The 24,833-nt window shown below is 45.8% G+C and overlaps 1 protein-coding gene across 3 annotated transcripts in view; it reads right to left on the reverse strand.

Moving 5' to 3' along the window:
* Positions 1-24,833, reverse strand: part of FANCD2 (FA complementation group D2) — a 763,224-nt gene that overhangs the window by 699,781 nt on the left and 38,610 nt on the right. For all 3 annotated transcript variants that reach the window (XM_030205444.1, XM_030205445.1, XM_030205443.1), the window contains exon 3: positions 16,414-16,481. In XM_030205444.1, the coding sequence (XP_030061304.1) occupies positions 16,414-16,481 (68 nt within the window). The remainder of the gene's footprint in view (positions 1-16,413; positions 16,482-24,833) is intronic.

Here is a 24,833-nt window from a genome sequence, read left to right on the forward strand (position 1 = left end):
GCTCAGGGTGTTAGGTATATTATCTATTTCAGGATTAGGGAATAGTGTGCGATATTTTTACTCCCCTTGACAGGTACTTGAACTCAGTAATTTTCCATCATTTACCATTATTTTGGGTGAATCTGTGTAATTATTTATTAGGAAATATATTGTCTCTGATTATTTTCTATTGCTGCCATCATCATCTAATAAACATCTTTGCTATTTTTATATTATCTGAGCCTCGTGTCCTTCTCCTCTCAGGGTTTATAATTTAGAACAGCTCTGAATCTGGATTGCAAGTAGGAAGTGTATGATCTCATCCCAGAGTGCTAAATCTATCATTATCTTATTTGTGCTTCTCACTCTAATGAGGTCTGGTAAATGTGCTTTTTTTCCCCCACAGACTGATAAGGTTCTGAGATGTTCTGAGAGGCGAGGACATTTCTGTGGGTAAGTAATAGTTTTTTTTCTGTACTTAACTTAAAGATTGGGTTCAAAAGAGGAGTTATGATGGGGCCACATGACACTATGCTCAGGAGCAGCAGCTAGTCTTTCTACTCCTGCCGCCTCTCCATAAAACCTCTAAATTTTACACAGCAAACCTCGAAGTCTCGGCTGATCCTGTTCGATAAGAGTCTCTGAGGGGCGAGATTCCAGGAATTAGTGATTATTAACAACTAATGGAGACTAAAGACCTCTGGAAAGAGAAAGACAAACAGAAATTACAGGGGGACAAGATGGCAGCGCTTGCTAGCCCGCCCAACTCTGTCGGCTCCGCTTGGGTAGCAGAAGTAACAACGGAAGTAATTGGAGCAATGGAGCATGTCTTAGATACTCGGCTGGGCCCCATAGACTCAAAGTTAGAACAACTTCAAAGTAATCTCGACCATATCGCTGCAGAATTAGCAACCTACTGTCACCACACTGGGGAGCTGGAAGACAAGATGACGAAGGTGGAGGAAGCCCAGACTCGTATGCAAAAAGTGTTGGATGCTTACGAAGATAAGTTAGAGGACTTGGAAAATAGACCTCGCAGGCTCTAAGGTAGTGTTTCATATAGAGAGTGTTATTTTCGGGTCCTACTGAGGGCTTATTTTACTAGGGTTTAGGTGGTCCGAGCGGGGGGTTTGTCCAGTGTGTCCTAAATGCAACAAGTCAGATAATACTTTTTTACCATACCTTTTGGACTTGTGAAAATGTCTGCCGCTTTTGGAATTGGGTTACCATGTACCTATCGTCGATTATTCGGCGCCGGGTGGCGCGGTCCCCATCCCTTTTGCTGCTAGACTGCTCTGGGTCAGGAGGGGGAGCCTCTGGGGAATCGAGGATGCTGCTTCGGAAAGCCTCCTTGCTGGCACGTAAATGTATCTTGCAGACTTGGGTTTCAGATGCATTACCTGAGTATTGACACTGGCACAACCAGCTGCATCAATTGGTAACATGGGAGGCGAGGGAGACAAGAGGTTCACGTAAATGTAAAACTCGCTTTTTGAAGCTGTGGGGACCCTACCTGTCTTCTCTGTCTCCCAGAGTTAGGAATTTGGTGATTAATGTGATGTGAAGGGTCTGGCTGGCTGAATGGCTTACTACCTGAGCTTCGACTTTATATGGGATCATTAATTAATTAGGTACCTGGGGGAGGTAGAAGGTACGGTAATATGAAGTTATTTCTTTCCTTGTTCCGGTGTCTCGAGGGGTCATAAGAAACCATACCTTTTGGGACCTGAAGGGGGGCTTTGTGTTTTTGCATTTGGGGATCAGTGGGGAAGGGAGGGTTAGGGGATGTTAAGGGAGGAGGGGTTTGTTACTATACATATTGCTGGATTATAGTTATACAGCAGAGGGGTGGGACACGGGTGAAGGGAGATAAACGAGAAATATTTGTTGGCAGCCTGGTTTAATTGCTTCATGTTTCTGTACTATATCTTGCAAGGTCAAATATTCTTTGCTATGAAACAACTGAATTTGTATTGGTTATGTTTCTGTCGTCAATAAAAATTGATGAAAGTAAAAGAGGAATTATAGATATTGATAAACACAGCTAGAATTTTAAAAGGGAGAGAAAAGCAAACTTTAGCTAGTCTGCATACCCTTCTCCCTATAGGTTTTAAAACTTAAATATTCTGCCACAGCATTAACAAATAGCCAGTAAAAGGCACAGTAGGACCTAGTTCAGTCCTCACCCCCCCCCCCCCCCAATTCCTACCCACTCCAAACTCAACTCTTCATTTATAATCAATTATTCTAATTAAGACAAGAGGGGAGTTTTCTTTAGTGTTTTAATTGATTAGTTTCAGAGATGCAAACACTAAATAAATTACACCAATCTTAAGATTCTTTATACATCTGATATCTCTAGTATCTTAGGAAGTTTTAAACAAACAATTCTATAATACTAAGATGCAGACACTAGTCCAGCAGCAAGAGGGGTGTTATCCAGTCTTTTGCATTGAGTGTCACATGTAAATTATCTCCAAGTTGCTGAGAAGACAAATCTGCGTGCTCGATACAAAGAGCTCCTAAGCTCTCAGAAAACAAATCCGTTCTCTTGAGGCTAGAGTTCTAGATAGAGGAGCTGAGGGAGACAGAGAAGTACATAGAGGAGGCCTACAGGGATGTTGTAGAGAAGTCCCACCTCCAATCTGACAGCCCCTGTGCTGCCTTGGAGGAGGAAGATCTTCTAAAAGGAGAGCATCACCCTGGTGCACCTGGAAGTAATCCTGTAGACAAGACCAGCACACCAGGGGATGCAATACCCTCTCGCACCGAGGATGTGACTCCAGGAGCTAGAGCCCAGGTGGGAAGGGTTAGGACAGCTGTTGGTGATTAGGCATGTAGATATCTGGGTGGCTGGTGGACATGAGGATCGCCTGGTCACTTGCCTTCCTGGTGCAAAGGTGGAGGACTTCACGTTTCACCTACATAGGAATTAAGATAGTGCTGGGGAGTAGCCGGCTGTCTTGGTACATGTCGGTAACAATGATATAGGAAAATGTGGAAGAGAAGATCTGGAAGCCAAATTTAGGCTCTTAGGTAGAAAGCTCAAATGCAGAACCTCTAGGGTAGCATTTTCAGAAGTGCCACCCGTTCCAGAGTCTCAATGCGTGGATGGTGCAGGGAGGAGGGTTTTAGATTTGTAAGGGAAATGGGACTTGATATACCGACTTTCTGTGGTATTTTGCAACTACATTCAAAGCGGTTTACATATATACAGGTACTGATTTTGTACCTGGGGCAATGGAGGGTTAAGTGACTTGCCCACAGTCACAAAGAGCTGCAGTGGGAATCGAACCCAGTTCCCCAGGATCAAAGTCCGCTGCACTAACCACTAGGCTACTCCTCCACTCCATTCTGGGAACATTCTGGGGAAGGGGGAGCCCATTCCAGAAGGATGGGCTCCACCATAACCAGAATGGGACCAGGCAGCTAGAATTGGCGTTTAAAAAGGAGATAGAGCAGCTTTTAAACGAGAACCCAGGGGAAGACCAACGGTCGTTCAAGAATGCATGGTTCGGAACAAAGTATCTTTCAAACATATCACCAAAACAGGGAAGACAGGGCATCCAGAGAGCGAAGCTGCAAAAGAGATCATAGTAGATCAGGTGACCTTAAGTAAAAACCAGACAAAAGATTGGAAATTAACACTGTCAACTAATGAGCAAGATGTAAATAGGAACTAACAAACATAGTTTGAAATGTCTGTATGTAAATGCCAGAAGCCTAAGAAATAAGATGAGAGAGTTAGAACATATTGCACTAAATGACAAACTAGATATAATAGGCATCTCGACCTGGTAGAAGGAGGATAACCAGTGGGACACTGTCATACCGAGGTACAAATTATATCATAGTGATAGGGTGGATCGAATTGGTGGAGTAGCAGCTTTGTATGTTACGAAGGGCCTTGAATAAAATAGATTGGAAATTCTAAGGAAAACAAAAACACATTTTGGAATCCCTATGGATTGAAATTCCATGTGTAAAGGGGAAAAGGATAGTGATAGGAGTGTACTATCGTCCGCCTGGCCAGGATGAACAGACGGATGTAGAAATGTTATCAAAAATTAGGGAGGCTAGAAAACTGGGCAACACAATAATAATGGGTGATTTCAATTACCCTGATATTGACAGGGTAAATGTAACATCAGGGCATGCTAGGAAGTAAAATTCCTTAACGAAATCAAGGACTGCTTTATGGCGCAGCTGGTACAGGAACCAACGAGAGAAGGAAAAATTCTAGACCGTCCTTACTGGAGCACATGATCTAGGGCGGGAGGTAATGGTGCTCGAGCTGCTTGATAACAGTGATCATAATATGATCAGATTTGATATCAGCTTTGTAGACAGTATACACAGGAAATCCAATACGTTTGCGTTTAACTTTCAAAAAGGAAACTATGATAAAATGAGAAGAACGGTTAAAAATAAAAAACCCACAACACTTAAAGGAGCAGCTGCCAATGTCAAAAAGTTACAACAGGATTGGGTGCTGTTCAAAAATACCATCCTGGAAGCCCAGGTCAAATATATTCTATGGAAGGAAGACCAAATGACAGCCAGCATCGTTAAAATGTGAGATGAAAGAAGCTATTAGAGCTAAAAGAAAATCCTTCCGAAAATGGGAAAAGGAACAGACTAAAAATAATAACAGCATTAAGGAATGGCAAGTCAAATGCAAAGTGCTGATAAGGAAGGCAAAGAGAGACTTGTAAGCAAACACATAGTAAAAGAAAATTTTTAGGTATGCTAAAAGCAAGAAGTCAGCAAAAGAATTGGTAGGACCACTAGATGACCTAGGAGTAAAAGGGGCACTCAGGGAAGACAAAGCCATAACGGAGAGATTAAATGAATTCTTTGCTTTGGTATTCACCGAGGAAGATTTGGGAGAGATACCGGTACCAGAAATGGTATTCAAAATGGACAAGTTGGAGAAACTGACCGACATCTCCATAAGCCTGAAGGATGTAATGGCGCAATTTGACAAATTAAATAATATTAAATCTCCTGGACCGGATGGTATTCATCCCAGAGTACTGACAGAACTGAAAAAGGAACTTACGGAACTATTGCTAGTAATATGTAATTTATCTTTAAAATCAAGTGTGGTTCCAGGACTTCCAGTGACGTCAATGACCTCGATGGAAGCCTGATCCTACTGCTCCCGATCAGCCCAGCTAACATAGCGAACTCTGGCATAGAATACGACAAAATTTGCACCTCTCCTATCGATTAAAACTTACTTAAAGTCAAGGAAGGTGAGATGTCGCAAAAGCTAAAGAGTTTGGAGGCGAAAAGTAGAGCGCGCAGCAGTCAGCGCACAACCAAAACACCATCGCGCCATGTTTCCCCACACCTCGAAGAGGCCTCAGATTTTGAATCGGGGAGATCGGAGGAAGAAACTGGCACTATTAGAAAATCACAGTCAGCACACCTGCTCAATGATCTTCGCAGAGATTTAGCCCATATGAAGGCGGATATAGTAGAAAGAATTGATAATTTGCGAGGTGAGCTAAAGGACATGGGTACCTGTATTGAAGATCTAGAAATGAGAGTGGAGGAGCATGTGGAAGTCGTGCAACAATTGCACCAGCGAGAAGAAGGATTTGGAACGCGGATGAACGAACTGCAATATAAACTTGACGATCTTGAGAACCACAGTAGACGTAAAAATTTGCGTTTTCGGGGTGTGCCTGAGGGGGGAGGGCCCAGGAAGAGATCCTGAAAATTATACAAGAGATTTGTGGGCAATTGCTAGCGGCACAACCGGAGACCCCTGTGCCAGACATTGAGCGAGCACACAGGGCCCTAGGCACCCCTCAGAACAGACCGAGGGATATAGTTGTTCGGTTTTGGAAATTCTCTGATAAAGAAAATTTACTTACTCAAGCGCGCCAGCAAAAAGAACTGATATATGACGATACCCAGATCACTGTATATCAAGACTTGTCTGCTCACACGTTGCAATGGCGTAGAGAGATGAAACCGATATTGGAAGCTCTGAACAAACACAATATTAAATATCGATGGGCTTTTCCATTTGCATTATGTTTTGCTATATCAGGTAAAGCACATCGGATGCGTACGGTAGAGGAGGCAAAGCAACTACTCCAGTTAGCAGGTCTGATGGAAACGGAGCCTGATGAAACTGTGGCAGCAAACAAGGCTCGCAATAAAGTTCACCAATGGAAACAAATATTTAACAAGCGAAGAAGCCACGGGTGGCGGCAACAAGACCTGCGACCTGAATTGGAACAGCTTCAAGGCTATGCCTTCTGAGATGGTAACATAATCAGAGAAGTGAGAAGAGAGATATATCTATATTGAATTGAAGGGTCGTTATTCTGGGTGGGACGGGAGGCCGAGATGAAAGGTTGAAGTGAGGTGGTTGATTTTGTTGGGAGTACAGTGTGGTTGAGAGGAGGAGGGTTTTCTCTCTCTTCCACATGGAAAATATTGTTTGGGTGGGGGGAGGGGAATTGTACTTCTCTTTTGTATTTGTTTGAAGGGAAACTTCTATTGAAACTTCTATATATTTTAGTCTATGCCTCTTTCTACTTCTGGAAGATAGATGATGTCTGATTTAAAGATACTTACTTGGAATGTTAAAGGGCTAAATGCTCCTAGAAAAAGGCAACTAATATACCAAGAGAAGAGATAGCTAGATTGCGTCCACAGGTGGTAATGTTACAAGAAACACATTTGAAACGTGCACATGAACATTTGTTTCGCCCTACCTCCTACTCAAAAATTTATTTTGCTTCTGATACTGCAAACAGTAAGAGGGAGGAGTGGCCTAGTAGTTAGGGTGGTGGACTTTGGTCCTGGGGAACTGAGTTCGATTCCCGGCACTCTAGGCAAGTCACTTACCCCTCCATTGCCTGCCATGAGTGGGAAAGCGCGGGGTACAAATGTAACAAAAAAAAACAAAATAAGAAGGGAGGAGTGGCACTGTTTTTTCATGATAGTGTACCACTACAGGTTCAGCAAATCAAGAGAGACCCAGCTGGACGTTTTCTTTTGATTCATGGAATGCTGGAATCTAGGGAGTATACCTGGGGATCCATTTATGGGCCAAATACGGGGCAAGCCTCTTTCTTTAAAAAATTGAAGAGGAATGTAAGATCTTTAGAGGGAGGCCAGCTTATTTTAGGAGGTGATATTAATGCTACCATAAACCTGGACTTAGATCGTTCGGGGTTGGTCTACCGAGCAGATAGAAAGGTAGCTGAACAGCTGGCCTCCTGTATAGAAGAGATGGGGCTTTTTGATGCCTGGCGAGATGGACATCCCCTTGATCGGGATTACTCCTTCTACTCCTCAGTACATGCTTCCTACTCTCGTATTGATTTCCTTTTTATAGATAAATTATTGGGGGGTCAAGTGAGAGATACGCAAATAGGCTGTATTACCGTTTCAGATCATGCCCCATGTGTGGTAATGCTATCTCTCACTAAGGAGGATGTCTTACATAAACAGTGGACCTTAAATAATACTATGCTTAGAGATGAACAAATCTGTAAAGACTATATGACAGTACTCAAAGAATATTTAAGCTTTACTTTGCACTCTGGTCCCTCTATTGCTATAGTATGGGAAGCTTTGAAAGCGGTGTCACGAGGACACTTTATGACAGTAGCTGGTCGCCTCAAACGACAAAATGACTCTCTGAAACGATACTGGAGGAGCCGGATTGCAAATCTAGAGGCTCAACATAAACGAACAGGTTCTTCTAGGATCTATAGATCTCTTCAGGAGGCTAGGCTACAATTAGATGCACTTCACACTAAAGATCTTGACTTTATTAACGAGAAACTCCATTTACATACCTACCCTGTTTCCCTGAAAATAAGACACCCCCTGAAAATAAGACCTAGTAGAGGTTTTGCTGAATTGCTAAACATAAGGCCTCCCCCGAAAGTAAGACCTAGCAAAGTTTTTGTTTGGAAGCATGCCCGCCGAACAGAACACCAGAGCATGCAGCTGTGATTCTTTTTAGCCCGCCACCGTTGTCCCCTACCTTCACCGTCCATTGCAGAGCAGCTGCATGCAGGACATGAAGACCGTCACCTGCTACCAACCCCGATGTTCCCTTCCGCGGCTGTCACTTGTAAATGTGCAGGCAAGGCATCAAGGGGCCCGTCGCCTGCCGCCATCCCCGTTGTCCCCTACCGCCAGATGTAGAACTGCACACAGTCTGCCGTTATCCCGTCGCCTGCCGCCATACCATACGCTGTCCCTGCTGTGCGAGTCTGCTGTGATGAGTTCCCCCTGGTGGCCGGAAGCTGCAATACCGTCCCTGCTGTACAAGTGGTCCAGGAACTGCTGTGGGAGATTGTTACAGTCTCCAGACAGTGTGTGGGAGCCAGGTACTTTACAGCCCTTGTTTTTTGTGGCCCTGTGTGTGAGTCAGGCAACCAGTGTGTCACTAATGGTAGTAACAAGAAATTCTTGATAGGATTCACAGTTTGTCTGGTTATGCTGGTTTGTGATGACAACTACTGTACAGTATATAATAAATGTTCATTTTTTTTGTTCAACAATAAATGTGAATTCTTCTTCATGGAAAAATAAGATATCCCCTGAAAATAAGACCTAGCGCATCTTTGGGAGCAAAAATTAATATAAGACACTGTCTTATTTTCAGGGAAACAGGGTATAAAGAGAAAAATAAAAGTAATCGCCAGTTGGCGCTTAGATTGCGTAAATTAAGGGTGGACAGAAACATATTTTGAATTAAAAACATGGAGGGGAAGACTCTTTCCACACCTCAGGCTATCAGAAATAGATTTCGGGATTTTTATGCTGAATTATATACTAAAGATCCCAATATACAAAATACTGTTATTCAGGCATACCTAGAAGGACTGGACCTCCCTTCTGTGCAACCAGAACATTGGAGTATGATGGAGGCCCCGATTGAGGTCAAGGAAGTGCTCACAGCTATTAAGTCTTTGAAAAATGGTAAATCTCCGGGCATGGATGGGTACATGGGGGAGTATTATAAGGCGTTTGCGCCCTCTCTCGCACCTGTCCTGACAGAGGTCATAAATTATGTGAGGGAAGGAGGACATTTACCCCCTACCATGAAGGATGCCTAAATAGCAGTTATTCCCAAACCTAAAAAAGAGGCGACGGAATGTGCTTCTTATCACCCGATTTCCATACTAAATGTTGATGTACGTATTTTGGCCAAGGTAATGGCTACTAGGCTAGTGACTATTTTACCAACTTTAATACACTCAGATCAAATCGGCTTTATTCAGGGCCGACAAGCTTCTTGATAACATTAGAAGGACGTTAGATGTCCTATATTTGGCGAAACAACAACAATCCTTGTGCTGCCTGCTTAGTATCGATGCTGAGAAGGCTTCCGACAGGGTGCACTTGCCCTTCCTGCATCTGGTTTTACAGAGGTTCGGATTTGGACCTATGTTCAGAGGCCTGATCCAGGAACTATATAATGCCCCTAGGGCCTGTGTCAAGATTAATGACAGTTCTTCCTCTTTCTTTGAATTGTATAGAGGTACACGTCAAGGATGCCCCCTCTCCCCTCTATTGTTTGCTCTTGTCATGGAATCACTAGCCCATAATATTAGATCTAATTTGGGAATACATGGGGTGAAGGCAGGCGCATGGGAGTCCAAAATTGCCCTTTTTGCGGATGATGTCTTGCTGACACTGACCTCCCCCTTAACAACTATGCCGGTTGTATTCGCTGAGATTGAGTCCTACAGTCAGGTTTCTGGTTTTAAAATCAATTTCACAAAGATTGAGGCAATGGCTGTAGGGATGGAGGAGGTAGAATATCTGACATGTTGTCAGCTCTTTCCGTTAACCTAGGTCACTAAGGGATTGCAATATCTGGGGGTGGTACTTACTTGTAAGTTGGAGGACATGAGTGCAGCTAATTACCTGCCATTAATAAAAGAACTTGGGAAAGATCTGGATAGGTGAGACCCCTTGCATTTGTCATGATTTGAGAGGATAGCAACTGTAAAGATGAATGTTTTACCACGATTGCTCTATCTTTTTCAGTCCATACCCCTACCACTTGATGAGCATATGCTGAACTCACTCCAAGCTAGACTTCAACAATTTATTTGGCAGGGTCGCCGGCCTCGGCTTCCTACTACTACTAAACATTTCTAAAGCGCTACTAGGGTTACGCAGCGCTATACAATTTAGCATAGAAGGACAGTCCCTGCTCAAAGAGCTTACAATCTAAAGGACACAAGAACAGTCAGTCTGATAGTTGGGTCTGCAGACTGGAACAGTTAAATTGGGGCAGTCTGGATTTCCTGAAAGGTAAGAGTTAGGTGCCGAATGCAGCATTGAAGAGGTGGGCTTTAAGCAAAGACTTGAAGATGGGCAGGGAGCAGGCTTAGCGTAAGGGCTCGGGAAGGTTGTTCCAAGCATAGGGTGAGGCGAGGCAGAATGAGCGGAGCCTGGAGTTGGCGGTGGTGGAGAAGGGTAATGAGAGGAGGGATTTGTCCTGTGAACGGAGGTTTCGGGCGGGAACGTAAGGGGAGATGAGGGTAGAGAGGTAGTGAGGGGCAGCAGACTGAGTGCATTTGTAGGTAAGAAAGAGAAGCTTGAACCGAATGCAGTATCTGATTGGAAGCCAGTGAAGTGCCCTGAGGAGAGGGGTGATATGAGTATATTGGTTCTGGCGGAATATAAGACGTGCAGCAGAGTTCTGAACAGATTGAAGGGGGGATAGGTGGCTAAGTGGGAGGCCGGTGAGGAGTAAGTTGCAGTAGTCAAGGCGAGAGGTAATGAGAGCGTGGACGAGAGTTCGGGTGGTGTGTTCAGAGAGGAAAGGACGAATTTTGCTGATGTTAAAGAGGAAGAAGCGACAGGTCTTGGCTATCTGCTGGATATGCACAGAGGTGAGGGAGGAGTCAAAGATGACTCCGAGGATGAGACGGGGAGGATGAGGGTGTTATCAACTGAGATAGAAAGTGGAGGAAGAGGAGAAGTGGGTTTTGGTGGAAAGACGATGAGCTCGGTCTTGGACATGTTCAGTTTCAGGTGGCGGTTGGACATCCAGGCAGCAATGTCGGATAAGCAGGCCGATACCTTTGCCTGGGTCTCCGCGGTGGTCTGGTGTGGAGAGATACAGCTGGGTGTCATCAGCATAGAGATGATACTGGAAACCATGAGATGAGATCAGGGAGCCCAGGGAAAAGGTGTAGATTGAGAAGAGAAGGGGTCCAAGGACAGATCCCTGGGGAACACCAACAGATAGCGGAATGGGGGTGGAGGAGGATCCATGAGAGTGAACTCTGAAGGTGCGGTGGGAGAGACAGGAGGAGAACCAGGAGAGGAGAGAGCCCTGGAACCCAAATGAGGACAGTGTGGCAAGAAGTAAATCATGATTGACAGTGTCAAAAGAGGCGGATAGATCGAGGAGGATGAGGATGGAGTAGTGGCCTCTGGATTTGGCAAGGAACAGGTCATTACAGACTTTAGAGAGTGCCGTTTCTGTTGAGTTCAGAGGGCGAAAACTGGATTGAAGTGGATCGAGATGGCATGAGAGGAGAGAAAAATCAAGGCAGCAGCTGTGAACGGCGCGCTCAAGTATTTTGGAGAGGAAGGGTAGGAGGGAGATGGGGCGGTAGTTGAAGGGACAGGTAGGGTCAAGTGGTGGTTTTTTTGAGGAGAGGTGTGACTACGGCATGCTTGAAGGTGTCAGGGACAGTTGCAGTGGAGAGAGAGAGGTTGAGGATATGACAGATGGAGGGGGTGACAGTATGAGAGATGATTTTAAGTAGGTTGGTGGGGATGGGATCAGAAGAGCAGGTGGTGCATTTTGAGGAGGAAAGAAGGCGAGCGGTTTCCTCCTCGGTGATGTCGGGAAAGGAGGAGAAGGAGGCCTGGGTTGATTGGTTGAGGGAGAGGGTTGAAGGGTGAAGAGGAGGAGATGGCTTGGTAGTGAACTCAAGGTTGATCTTTTGCACCTTGTCGCGGAAGTAATCGGCCAGTGATTGAGGAGAGAGCGAGGGCGGGTGGGAGCGGAGGGCACTTTAAGGAGGGACTTAAGGGTGGCGAAGAGACGACGGGGATTGGAGCTGAGATTATTGGGTGTAATAATCCTGTTTGGCAAGGAATAGGGAGGAGTGGAAGGAGGATAGCATGAATTTGTAGTGAAGGAAATCTGAATGGGTGCGGGCTTCCCCGGTCCATTTTATATGTAGCTCGAAAAGGTAAGGGTGGACTAGGGGTGCCACATTTGAGGTTATATCATAGGGCTGCCCAAGCAAAAGCGGCAGTCGAGTGGTTCCGTGAATCAGCTCACAAACTCTGGGTAAGGATGGAACAATTTATGATTCATAGTCCGCTAAAGTTAGGACAGCTGCTTTGGTTGGCACCTAGAAACCGATACCTCCCCCAGCCTCTTAATCCAATTATTCAATATACTTTTTCCTGTTGGGATAAATTGGAGAGAGTGAAGGGGATCCATGAGTCCCGTTTGACACCCATAGCACATAATGCGGCATTTCCTCCTGGCTGCTCTCTTTCCCCTTTTATTAAATAGCGAAAAAGTAGACTGATATGGTGGAGGCAGTTAATGAAAGAGGAACGCTTTATTACATTTGGGGAATTAGCAGCTGAATATGACCTACCTCAGCAAGATCATTATGCATATAATCAGATTATTCATTTTCTCCAGGCAAAAGGTATGAAGAGTAAATTAGGAGGGGAAGTTACTTTGTTAGAAAGACTATGTGTGGAGACTGAAGAAACTAAGGGGCTGATCTCTAAGTTATATGGCCATTTGAGGGATTCACTGGAGGGTAGTACTAAACATCGTGATAAGTGGGAAAGGGAATTGGAAGTGACATATACCTCTGAACAATGGCAACAGATGGAGCGGGCATCGGTTCATAGCTCCCGGGCAGTTAATATACAAGAAAATTGTACAAAGGTATTATATCATTGGTACCTTACCCCAGTGAGATTACATTACACGTTTCCGGGAACATCGAACATGTGTTGGAGAGGATGCGGACAGGTGGGCACAATGGGACATGTCTGGTGGTCCTGTAGAAAAAGTAAAAGCCTTTTGGAAATCGGTGCGGGGGAGAGTGCAGGCATGGGTGGAGAGACAAATTCCCTGGGATCCAGCAGTGTTCTTATTTAATAAATCTATCATTGGGCTCAGCCCAGTAGGAAGCCAATTGGCGAAGCATTGCTTTAATGCAGCTCGGTTATTGATAGCACGGATGTGGAAACAGAGTGGATGTCCCTCAATGCAGCGATGGTATAATTTGGTTTGGTATATAAGTGACATGGAAAAATTAATAGCTAGGGAACACAAAACCCTAGCAAAATGGGAAAAAATTTGGGCACCTGTAAAAAATTCATTAGCATAGACATGGGGGTTAGAATTTTTCCTTATAGATGAGAAATGGAAAGAGAAGGGAGGGAGGGTGAGGGGTTGTTCTGAAGGGGGAAATATATAATAAAAAGGTTTAAATGTTACAAGAAATGTTATTGAGAATATATGAAGAAGTCATTTGAGGACTCTATGTATCATGGATGGTATATGAAGAGGAATCTGTAAAGTTTATGTTTGTAAAGATTTCGATTGTTCTATGTCGATTCCTTTAATAAAGATTCTTGTTAAAAAAAAATTTTTTTAAATCAAGCGTGGTTCCGGAAGACTGGAGGGTGGGCCATGTAACGCCACTTTTTTTTTTTTTTTTTTAAAGGTGCCACAGGTGATGTGGGAATTTATAGACCAGTGAGCCTGACGTTAGTCTCTATCATTTTGCATAGCACCATTATAAAGAACAAAATTACAGAGCATATTCAAAAGCACAGATTAATGAGACAAAGCCAGCATGGATTTAATGAAGGAAAATCTTGCCTTACCAATCTATTACATTTCTTTGAAGGGGTGAACAAACATGTGGATAAAGTTGAGCCGGTTGATAGTGTATCTGGATTTTCAAAAGGCGTTTGACAAAATACCTCATGAAAGACTCCAAAAAGAAATTGGAGAGTCATGGGATAGGAGGTAGTGTCCTATTGTGGATTAAAAACTGGTTAAAAGATAGAAAACAGAGAGTAGGGTTAAATGGTAGAAAACAGAGAGTAGGGTTAAATGGTCAGTATTCTCAATGGAGAAGGGTAGATAGTGGGGCTCCCCAGCGGTCTGTGCTGGGACCGCTTCTTTTTAACATATTTATAAATGATCTAGAGGTGGGAGTAACTAGTGAGGCAATTACATTTGCTGACAACACAAAGTTTTTCAAAGTTCTTAAATTGCGAGAGGATTGTGAAAAATTACAAGAGGACCTTATGAGACTGGGACACTGGGTATCTAAATGGCAGATGACGTTTAATGTGACCAAGTGCAAAGTGATGCATGTGGGAAACAGGAACCCGAATTATAGCTACGTCATGCAAGGTTCCACGTTAGGAGTCACGGACCAAGAAAGGGATCTAGGTGATACGTTGAAACCTTCTGCTCAGTGTGCTGCAGCCACTAAGAAAGCAAATGTTTGGTATTATTAGCAAAGGAATGGAAAACAAAAATGAGGACGTTATAATGCTTTTGTATCCGTCCATGGTGCGACCACACCTTGAATATTGTGTTCAATTCTGGTCGCCGCATCTCAAAAAAGATATAGTGGAATTAGAAAAGGTACAGAGAAGAGCAACGAAAATGATAAAGGGGATGGGACAACTTCCCTCTGAGGAAAGGCTAAAGCGGCTAGGGCTCTTCAGCTTGGAGAAAAGACAGCTGACGGGAGATATGATAGAGGTCTATAAAATAATGAGTGGAGAGGAACAGGTAGACATGAATCATTCGTTTACTCTTTCCAAAAATACTAGGACTAGGGGGCATGCGATGAAGCGACAAAGTAGTAAATTTAGTACAAATCAGAGAAAATCTTTCTTCATTCAACGTGTAATTAAACTCTGGAATTCGTTGCCAGAGAATGTGGTAAAGGTGGTTAGCTTAGCGGGTTTTAAAAAAAGATCTGGCCGGCTTCCTAAAGGAAAGTCCATATACAGTTATTAAATTGACTTGGAGAAAATCCACCTCTTATTTCTGGGTTAAGGAGCATAAAATGTTATTTGTTTCTGCCTGCAATTAGTTGTGAAATAGGCAACCTGCCTGAGGTACTATAATGTTGAACTTTATCATACTTATTGGGGAATAAAATACACCAAGTTGTGGTTGTTTTCCCTCAACAACAACAAAACAGTTCTTCCTTACAAAATAGGGTAGAATAGAGGAGCCTCCCCTGCCTGAGAATTATTTGTATTGATCAGCATTGCAATCTTGAGGGTGGGCCTTCAAATGACAGCTGGACAAGGTTGCAAGATTAAAAGGTAAGCACTTTATTAATCCAAAACTGATGCTTGTTACTTGACAGGGTCAGGAAAACAAAGCTGAAAGTCTCTTAGGTTCAAATGAAAATCATGACACAGGCCTGTGGCTGACAAGGCCCAAACTACAATCTTTATATAGTTCCTCTCTTTCTCTCTCGAGGTTGCCAACCCTGGTATGACTGGAGCCAGACTTCAAGAGCAAGGCTTCACAAATTAACTAAATGAAAGTTTGGCTTACCTCAGTCAGGTCCTAGTAACTAGACATAGGAAGTGAAAGTGTATGCTGGGGATCCACTTCTTCCTTCCTTATCTCCATTCTGGCCCTGCCTTTTCAAGTTCATGGTTCCTATCCTTTCGGCTCCATCCCTCCCGTCTCACTCCCTCTCTGGGCATGACTAGGGGTTTTCAGGTGGTTCAGACTACCTGAGGGACTATTCTTAATGGTGAGGGGTAGTGTTCTATGAAACCTCTCACATGGAGGAACAAGCAAAAACGCTAAGAAAAATTCAGACAATAGAAAAGAGTAGGGTTATCGATGAGTCTTCCCCAATACAAACTCAACAAGTCACAAATCTGTTATTATAGAAGATATTTATCTGATTCACCACTGAATCAAATGGTGAATCAAACAATAAATATCTTATAACAACAAAAAGTTGTGACCTGTTGAGTTTGTATTGGGAAGACCTATCAATAACCCTACTCTTTTCTATTTTTGTCATGTTTCAGCACCAACATTTGGCAGTGTCCTTCAGCACACAAAGGTAATGCACGGAATCAACCAAGTATCGAATGTTACCATATTTTGTGGCAACAAAATCAGCAAGCAAACATACTTTCCATGTTTCAAGTCTTTTTACTAAATGCATCTATTGGTGAAAGGTATTTTAGTGTAGTTTCACACAAGGTCAGTTGTGCTCATTTATTATTATCATCATCATCATAATAAAGAACTTTTGCATTCCTAGCAAGACGACTTTTATACTACTTTCTGTAGAATGAATCATAGTTGCTTATACATTTTGCTTGAAAAACAAATCACAATGATGAAAGATATTTAAAAAGTCAACAAAAAATACTTACATTAGGAAAGCGAGGGTGTTTTCTGAAGGCTTGATAAAGCTTTTTCTGGAAAACCACTTGATCAACAGCTGAAAAAGGTAATAGAAAATTAAGATGAAATAGCAGATTATTATCTATATATATATATATATATATATATATATATATATATATATATATATATATATATATATGAGGTGCTTTAGCAACTTCCATCAATATGCTGTGTTTTGGTATATGCTGATATTTGTTGGTGGGGGGTTGTTTTGGGGTTTTTTTTTAAGTTTGTACATGTCCTGTTTGCTTTGATGTTCAAGTAAAAAAAATTTTAAAAATACAGCTGGGATCCTGCCAGGTACTTGTGTCTTAGATTGACCACTGTTGGAAACAGGATACTAGACTTGATGGACAAGCATCTGTCCCAGTATGGCAACACTTATGTTCTTATGACACAGCACAATTACCCCAAAATAAGGAATGTTAGCAAAGCAAATATATCATTTATAAATTAAATACAAACCCCACCATAATAAAGGATGCCAAACCTAAGCATGCGTGCTTGATAACTATTTTGTTCAAATGTTTACATGACCAGTTTTGAGTGCTAAAATCTGCATTAAAAATGCACTTTAAAGTTTAGTGAATATTCCATGCAAATTTATGGAAACGATCTGCATACAGATATAAGAGGAAGAAATCACATCCTTAAGCAATCAGGCAATAGAAGCCTTTAAAGCTGACTGACCCCTTTCTCACTGCATCAAAATGTACAAATATGCTGCCTGATTGCCAAAACACATTAGTGACGTCTAAATAACGCATGAGTACTCAGTGAAAGTCTAAGCCATAAGACGTCAAAGTCAGCTCTACAATCTTCCTTTCTAAAAGATGTCACATTAGGCGCTGTGCCGCAAGCCCCACTTACCTGTCAGCGGGTGGCTGGGGCATCCGTGGCGGGGCCAGGTTAGGCTGTCCACACCCCCTCACATGTGCTTAGCAGTGCGCACGTCCGCACGGTCCGCACCCCTCATGTACACTTAGCAGTGTGCCAGCCCGCGCAGTCTCTCCGGAGCTGATGTCTTCACCATGGCCCATTTAATTTAGGCCGTGGTGACAACTGCCTAGCTTCTGCTGCTTGCAGTTGCCAGCGTACCTGTCCTTTAGCCAATGCCTCTGTCAGCACTGCTGCTGCAGCTTCAGCCAAGCTCGCCTTGTCGTCAGCTCCTGCTCCAGCTTCTGCCAAGTCCTTCCTGAGAGTGAGTTGTCTGCCACCAGTCTGGGTCCGGGCCCTCGGGCTGGGACCTAACAAAGGCCGCTCACTGTCCAGTATAGTCATAGATCGTGAAGGCCATGAGCTCCACAGAGTCACCAGCCAGCCCTTCAGATCCATCAACTCTGTTCAGGATCATTCAGGACTTGACCCAGTAGATGAGCCAATTCCAAAACCTGATCACACCCCCCGGCACAGCTCTGCCACCAGTTGCCGCCTCTGGACCTGCTGCTACCTCTGGGATTACAGGTATTGATGTAGCTCCCCCTCTCTCCATGCTTTGATGGGAATCCCAAATCCTGCTGGGGGTTTCTGAATCAATAGTTTTCGAGTTACCAAGAGATTTTGTGTCTGACAGAGCTAAAGTGGTGTATATTATCTTGCTTCCTACAGACCCCACTCTGGCCTGGGCCTCGCCCACATCACGACCTGATATTGAATTACTTGTCTGGTTTCCTATCCCAGTTCCGATTAACCTTTGAGGAGCCAGGAAAAGCCTCCTCTGCAGTCTCAAAGTTACTCAACTTGCGACAAGGATCGCAAACTCACCATCCGGTTCCAAACCTTGGAAGTGGAGCAAAGAAAGCTTGGCTGCAGTGTTTTGGCAGGGATTGTCCTCACAGATCAAGGATGAGCTAGCAGGGTGGGATCTCCCAATAACCTTAGACGATCTCATTCTACTATACACCAGCATAGTCATCCAGCGAACGAGCCCAGGAACAGACTGGCCACAAATAGTTCCATTTAGCCCCAAGCTTCAAACAAAAACCCTCTCCACATTAAGAGTTTATCCAGAATGTGGTACATACGATCATTGGTATCTAAAACGTCATTTTTTTGACCCCTGATGCAGGTGCTTGGAGCGCCATAACATGGCCAGTGTCGGGTCTCTTTATTAAAGTTTGTGCTTTGTTCCAACCTTGGAGGCCCTTGTGTGCTGTTTGTTCTCCCTATTAGACTTGTGTACAAATACCACCCTGCCACTCATCACTGAAATCTTCGACCGGCTCTGAGGAGCTTATCTTCACCAAGCTAGATCTTCGAGGGGCTTACAACTTTATCCACGTCAAGGGAAAATTAGGTTCTTACCTTGGTAATTTTCTTTCCTTTAGTCACAGCAGAAAGGACTTAACAAGGATCTGGGGTTCCTAGTCCATTATAAACCATAAAGCTGTATGTCTCTGTTGATCACCCCACCCCTCACCTATCCACACCCATCCTGTTAGAATATCAATGATATGCTTTGATGTCCCCATGCATACCTCCTACCCACCCCCATCCTCCCACCCTGTCAGACTGTCATAGTAATGCTTGAATGTTTTCACTTATATACACTGTCAGCTAGCACATTTCCTTATTTCCGATCTGACGAAGAAGGGCAACCTTCGAAAGCTAATCAAGAAATGTATTAAGTTATGTCCAATAAAAAAGGTATCACCTTATTTTCTTTTCCATGTTTTATTTTGTTTGATTTCTATTGATAGCCCAAGAGGAGGAAATTGCTCTTGTGGAATGTGCCTTAAAGGCGTCAGGCAGAGGCCGGCCAGATAGCAGATATGCAGAAAAAATAGCTTCCTTAAGCCAATGGGCTATAGTGGCTTTAGACGCTGGAGACCCTCTGCGAGGACCTGACAATACAAAAAGGTGACCAGAGGTCCTGAAAGCATTTGACATCTGCAGATACTGCAACAGAGCCCTGCGCACATCCAGAAGGTGCAACTGCCCAAAAGATTCCGGAAACTCCTCCCTAGTAAAGGAGGGCAGAAAAATAGGCTGGTTTAGGTGAAACGCTCAAACCACCTTAGGCAGGAAGGAAGGCACTGTACGTACCGTTACTCCGGACTCTGAAAATTGCAGAAATGGGTCTCGACAGGACAGCGCCTGGAGCTCAGACACCCGTCTTGCCGATGTAATGGCCACCAAAAAGACTGTTTTTAGAGTCACATCCTTCTCTGAAGCTCGCCTCAGCGGCTCGAAGGGCGAACACTGAAGGGCCTTTAATACTAGCCCCAGGTTCCAAGCCAGACAAGGGGCCCGCACGGGAGGCCGGAGCTCAAGCACCCCTCTAAGAAACCGTGCAATGTCCGGATGCGCAGCCAGGGAGAGGCCAGAGACCTTCCCCCGAAAACATGCCAAAGCTGCCACTTGAACATGCAGGGAATTATAGGCCAAGCCTTTTTGTACACCATCCTGCAAAAAGTCAAGAATCGGCGAGACAGAAGCCCGCATGGGTGTGATCGCTTTAGAAGCGCACCAAGCCTCAAACTGGTGCCAGATCCGAGCATAGGCCACAGAAGTGGAATGCTTGCGAGCCTGCAAGAGAGTGGAGATGACCTTGTTAGAATAGCCCGTGTCTCTCAATTGCGTCCTTTCAATAGCCATGCTGTAAGACCAAAGCGGCATGGATCCTCCATGGTCACCGGGCCCTGCGTCAACAGGTTCGGTACCAAAGGCAAAGGAAGGGGAGCCTCCACCAGCATCCGCCGCAGGTCCGCATACCACAGCCGCCTGGGCCAATCCGGGGCAATGAGGATCACCACTTCTTGATGCAGCCGAATTCGCAGGAGTCGCCCTATTAAGGGCCAAGGAGGGAACACATACAGGAGGCCCGGAGGCCAGGGTTGAGCCAAGGCATCCAACACCGCCGAGCGAGGATCTCTCCGTCTGATGAAAAAGGACAGGACTTTGGCATTTGTGCTTGAGGCCATAAGATCCGCTACGTGCGTTCCCCATTTGGCACAGATCTGAAGGAACATATCGTCTGCCAGTTCCCACTCCGCAGGGTCGATTTGATAGCTACTTAGAAAATCGACTTGCACGTTGCTCTGACCTGCTATGTGAGCTGCTGACAGAAGCTGCAGATGTAGCTCGGCCCAGTGGCATATCTGAGCGGCCTCTGCGGCCAGTGCTTGGCACTGAGTGCCGCTTTGTCGATTTATGTAGGCCACTGCTGTCGTGTTGTCCTACAGAACTCTGACAGCCAGTCCCTCCAGGGTCTTGTGAAAGGCAGAAGAGCCTGGAATATCGCTCTCAGTTCCGAGCGATTGATGGACCACCTCGTTTCCTCGGGTGTCTACAGACCCTGGGCATAGATTCCCTGGCAATGTGCTCCCCAGCCCCTCAGGCTGGCATCCGTTACCACCAGGCACCAATCGGGAAGCGCTAGCGGCATTCCTCGCCGCAGCTTGCTGTCTGAGAGCCACCACTCCATACTGAGTCGGGTCACAGGGAGCCACGTGAGTCTGCATTGATAATCCTGGGACATAGAAGACCATTATTGAAGCAGGGCAATCTGCAGAGGTCTCATGTGCGCTCTTGCCCATGGCACCACTTCCAAGGTGGCCGTCATTGACCCCAACAGCTGGACAAAGTCCCAAGCTCGCAGGCGAGGCATCCTCAGGAGCAGACTGACCTGATTCTGAAGCTTGCACCGCCTTTGGTCGGGTACAATGCCAAACCCCGAGGCCGTGTCGAACCGGACCCCCAAATATTCTAGAGATTGAGAGGGGGTCAGGTGACTTTTGGGTATATTGACGACCCAGCAGTAGTAGTAGATTGCAGTACTGAGAAAACTCTGGCTGTTACGTGACGACTCTTCTGCAGGGTCCGCTCTGATGAGCCAGTCGTCGAGGTACGGGTGAACCCGGATAACCTCTCACCTGAGAAAAGCAGCTACTACCACCATTACCTTGGAAAAGGTTCAGGAAGCTGTGGCAAGGCCAAAAGGCAAGACCCGAAACTGGAAATGATTTCCCAACACCGCAAACCGGAGGAACCGTTGGTGCGGGGGCCATTTAGGAATGTGCAAGTAAGCTTCTTTTAGGTCCAGAGATGTGAAGAATTCTCCTGGCTGTACCGCCGCAATGACGGAGCGCAGGGTTTCCATGTGAAAATGCCGCACTCTTAGTGACTCGTTGACTTTCTTTAAGTCGAGAATGGGCCGAAAAGACCCGCCTTTTCGTGGCACCACAAAATAAATGCAGTAACGACCGCAGTCGTGTATGGCGCGAGGCACAGGGATCACCGCTCCACGGTGCAACAAGACTTGTAAGGTTTCCTCTACCACCGACCGTTTGACGGCAGTGCCGAATCGGGAACCCACAAACACGTCTCTCACCGGGGCACCGAATTCCAATCGGTAACCTTCTCTGATCAAGTCCAGGACCCACTGATCTGAGGTAATCTTGGTCCACTCCTCGAGAAAGAGGGAAAGGCGTCCTCCTACAGCTGTAAAGGAGGAGTGGAATGGCGTCCCATCATTGTGGAGGACGGCCCTGAACTCCTGGCCTTGAGCCTGCCGCTGCAGAACGTTTGTCCGAGCGAAAGGAGTTCCTCTGCTGAAAGCGAGCACGTTGAGTAAACCCAGCAGAGCGCCCCGGGCGATACCTTCTAGCTTCACGGAAGCAAGGTCTGTAGGAGGAGGGAACCACCTGACCCTTGGAAGAAGGCCGCGGCCTTTCCTCAGGTAACCGCTGGGGTTTAGCATCCCCCAGGTCTTTAACAATCTTCTCCAACTCCTCTCCAAATAACAGAAGTCCCCGAAAGGGCAACTTCACTAGACTTTGCTTAGAGGCTATGTTAGCCGCCCAATGCCGTAACCATAGAAGGCGGCAGGTGGACACCGCCACTTACATCTGTTTAGCTGAAGCTCTGACCAGATCATAGAGGGCGTCGGCTAAAAATGACAAGGCCGACTCCATGCGCGGTGCAACCTCAGCGAGGGACTCCGCACCATCCATGAGCTGTTCCACTTCCTGTTGTAACCAAGAGAGGCAGGCTCGAGCAGCATAAGAACTGCAAACAGACGCCCTTAAGGCTAGGCCCGAAATCTCAAAGGACCGTTTTAGCGCTGATTCCAGCCACCAGTCCTGAATGTCCTTGAGGGCAACCCCTCCCTCTACTGGGAGGGTGGTCTTTTTTGTCACCGCCGTGACTAAGGCATCCACTTTAGGCATCCCAAAACGGGCCAAGTGCTCCTCACTCAGAGGGTAAAGATGCCCCATCACCCTGGCCACTTTCAAGGGCCCCTCGAGGTCAGCACATTGAGCAGAAATAAGCTCTTGGATGGACTCATGCAAAGGAAAGGCTCGAGGAGGCTTCTTAGTACTCGCCATCCTCAGATTACCAGAGGAGGCCTCACCTTTAACAGGATCATCAATAGAGAGGGCCTGTAAGGCATCAGAGATAAGTGCAGGCAGCTCATCGCGGTGGAAAATCTGAACCGCAGTGAGATCATCCAGATCCAGTGGCAAACCGGCACCTTCCTCTGGCTCCTCAGACCACGAAGGCCTGCCAGATCCCTCAGAGTCCCCACAGCCCGACCACGGGGGGGAAAAGAGGGGTGCGTCACTCTCTGATGGGGAATTTACGTGCATCTAATGCTCAGGGGCATCCACGTCTGACATCAGCCCCGGGCCATCATCAGTCGGAGGGGGACCAGGTAGCAACGCAGTGTCAGACACCTGCGGCAGAGCTCTTTTCAGCATGAAGCCTTTATGTAAAATAAGCACAAACTCGGGGGTGAAAAACTCACCCTGACCTCCAAATTAGGAGCCACGGGGAACAGAGCTCCTCTGGTAGCCTCGGCCCGAGGCGCCCCTCTGCTCTCAGACTCCTCTGCAACCGCGGGGGTCGAGCCATGCGGCGCTTCCAAGATGGTGCCCACTGCCAGCTCCATCGAGCGCGAAGAATCATCGCTCGCCATGCTCGTACTGGCTCTACCGTCTAAACAGCACGTTTTACAGAGCCCTGCTGCTGATCTGCGCTTGCCACAACGGGAACAGCACTTAACTCCCTCAAGCAGCCATCGCCAAAAAACGGCGGAATAAAATTCAAAATGACGGCTTCGCGCCAATATCACCCCGCTCGGAATGCCGTCCGCAGGCCCTCCCCGGAGGAGCTGAGTACCGAGCACCTCAAAGGACCGAGTCCATGAGCTCCGGTCACACTGCACAGTCAGGAAAAGCCTCAGAAATAGCAGCGCTGAAAAGCGCGGGGTTTTTTGTTTGTTTTTTTAACGCTGTGAGGAAAGTTTGAGGCAAACAGCTACAGAGACACTCCAGAGGCAGAAGAGGGTGGGAAAGGCAGGGAAAGGGCGAACCTATATGCCTGCATCCACACAGGGGAAAGGGTAAGGCAGAGAAAGGGCGAACCTATGTGCCTTTAAAGTGGGCTCCACTTAGCCACAACACCCCTGCTACAACTGGCAAAAGCACAGGAGCCACCTCAGGCAGAATCTTCAAGGAGCTAAACAAGCTGCATCCAACCCTGCTGGGAGACAGAGAAATACTGGGAGGCAGATGGAGCTAGCCGTCCTAGAGGCACTATGGTTTTCAGTGTTCTCTATCTCCCTCTGCTGGTAGGTGGATACAACCCATTCGTAATGGATTCATCTGCTGCTGATGACAAGGAAAGAGGGAGATTAATGAAAGACAGCTTTGAACATTAGAGAGGGGCAGTATGATGCCATTTGGGCTTGCCAACGCCCCCGCAGTCTTTCAGAACTTTGTCAATGACATCTTCCGAGACCTTCTGTACACATACATACTGGTATACCTCAACGATATCCTGATTTTCTCATGCTCCCTGGAACATTGAAAACACATCAAGCTAGTACTTCCATCTGTGCCAGAACCAACTATATGGCAAGTTGGAAAAACTTGTCTTTGAGCATACCAAAATACCCTTCTTCGAGTATATCATCTCGGACCAAGGTCTCTGCTATTCATGACTGGCCACGTCCACAAGGATGATGAGCTCTTCAGAGATTCTTGGGATTTGCCAACTGCTACAGGTAATTCATACAAAAACTATGCAGCATTCTGTTACAATTATCACGAAAGCGAGTCCACTGGAGCTTCCCCCTTTTGGATAGTGTCCGGCCAACATCTGCCAGTGCCCATACCAGTACCCCTGGCTCCAGAAGATCCTGCTGTCAGAAGCACTATAAGTCCCTCTCTCAGATCTGAGCAGCAAGAAGGAGGCTCATTCTCCAAGCTGCCCAGAGGTACAAGCGACAGGAGACGACCAGCCTTCTGCTGCCAGGAAGCAGACCTGGTCTGGCTTTCCATTCAGAACATAAGCCTCAAGACCCCTTCCGTTCAGTTTATTCCCCGGTTAATTGGGCTGTATCCAATTGTCCACTGGGTGGGCCCGGTTACCTACCAACTGA

Source organism: Microcaecilia unicolor, chromosome 6 (assembly GCF_901765095.1).
Source record: "Microcaecilia unicolor chromosome 6, aMicUni1.1, whole genome shotgun sequence".
In the NCBI taxonomy this organism is placed as follows: Eukaryota; Metazoa; Chordata; class Amphibia; order Gymnophiona; family Siphonopidae; genus Microcaecilia; species Microcaecilia unicolor.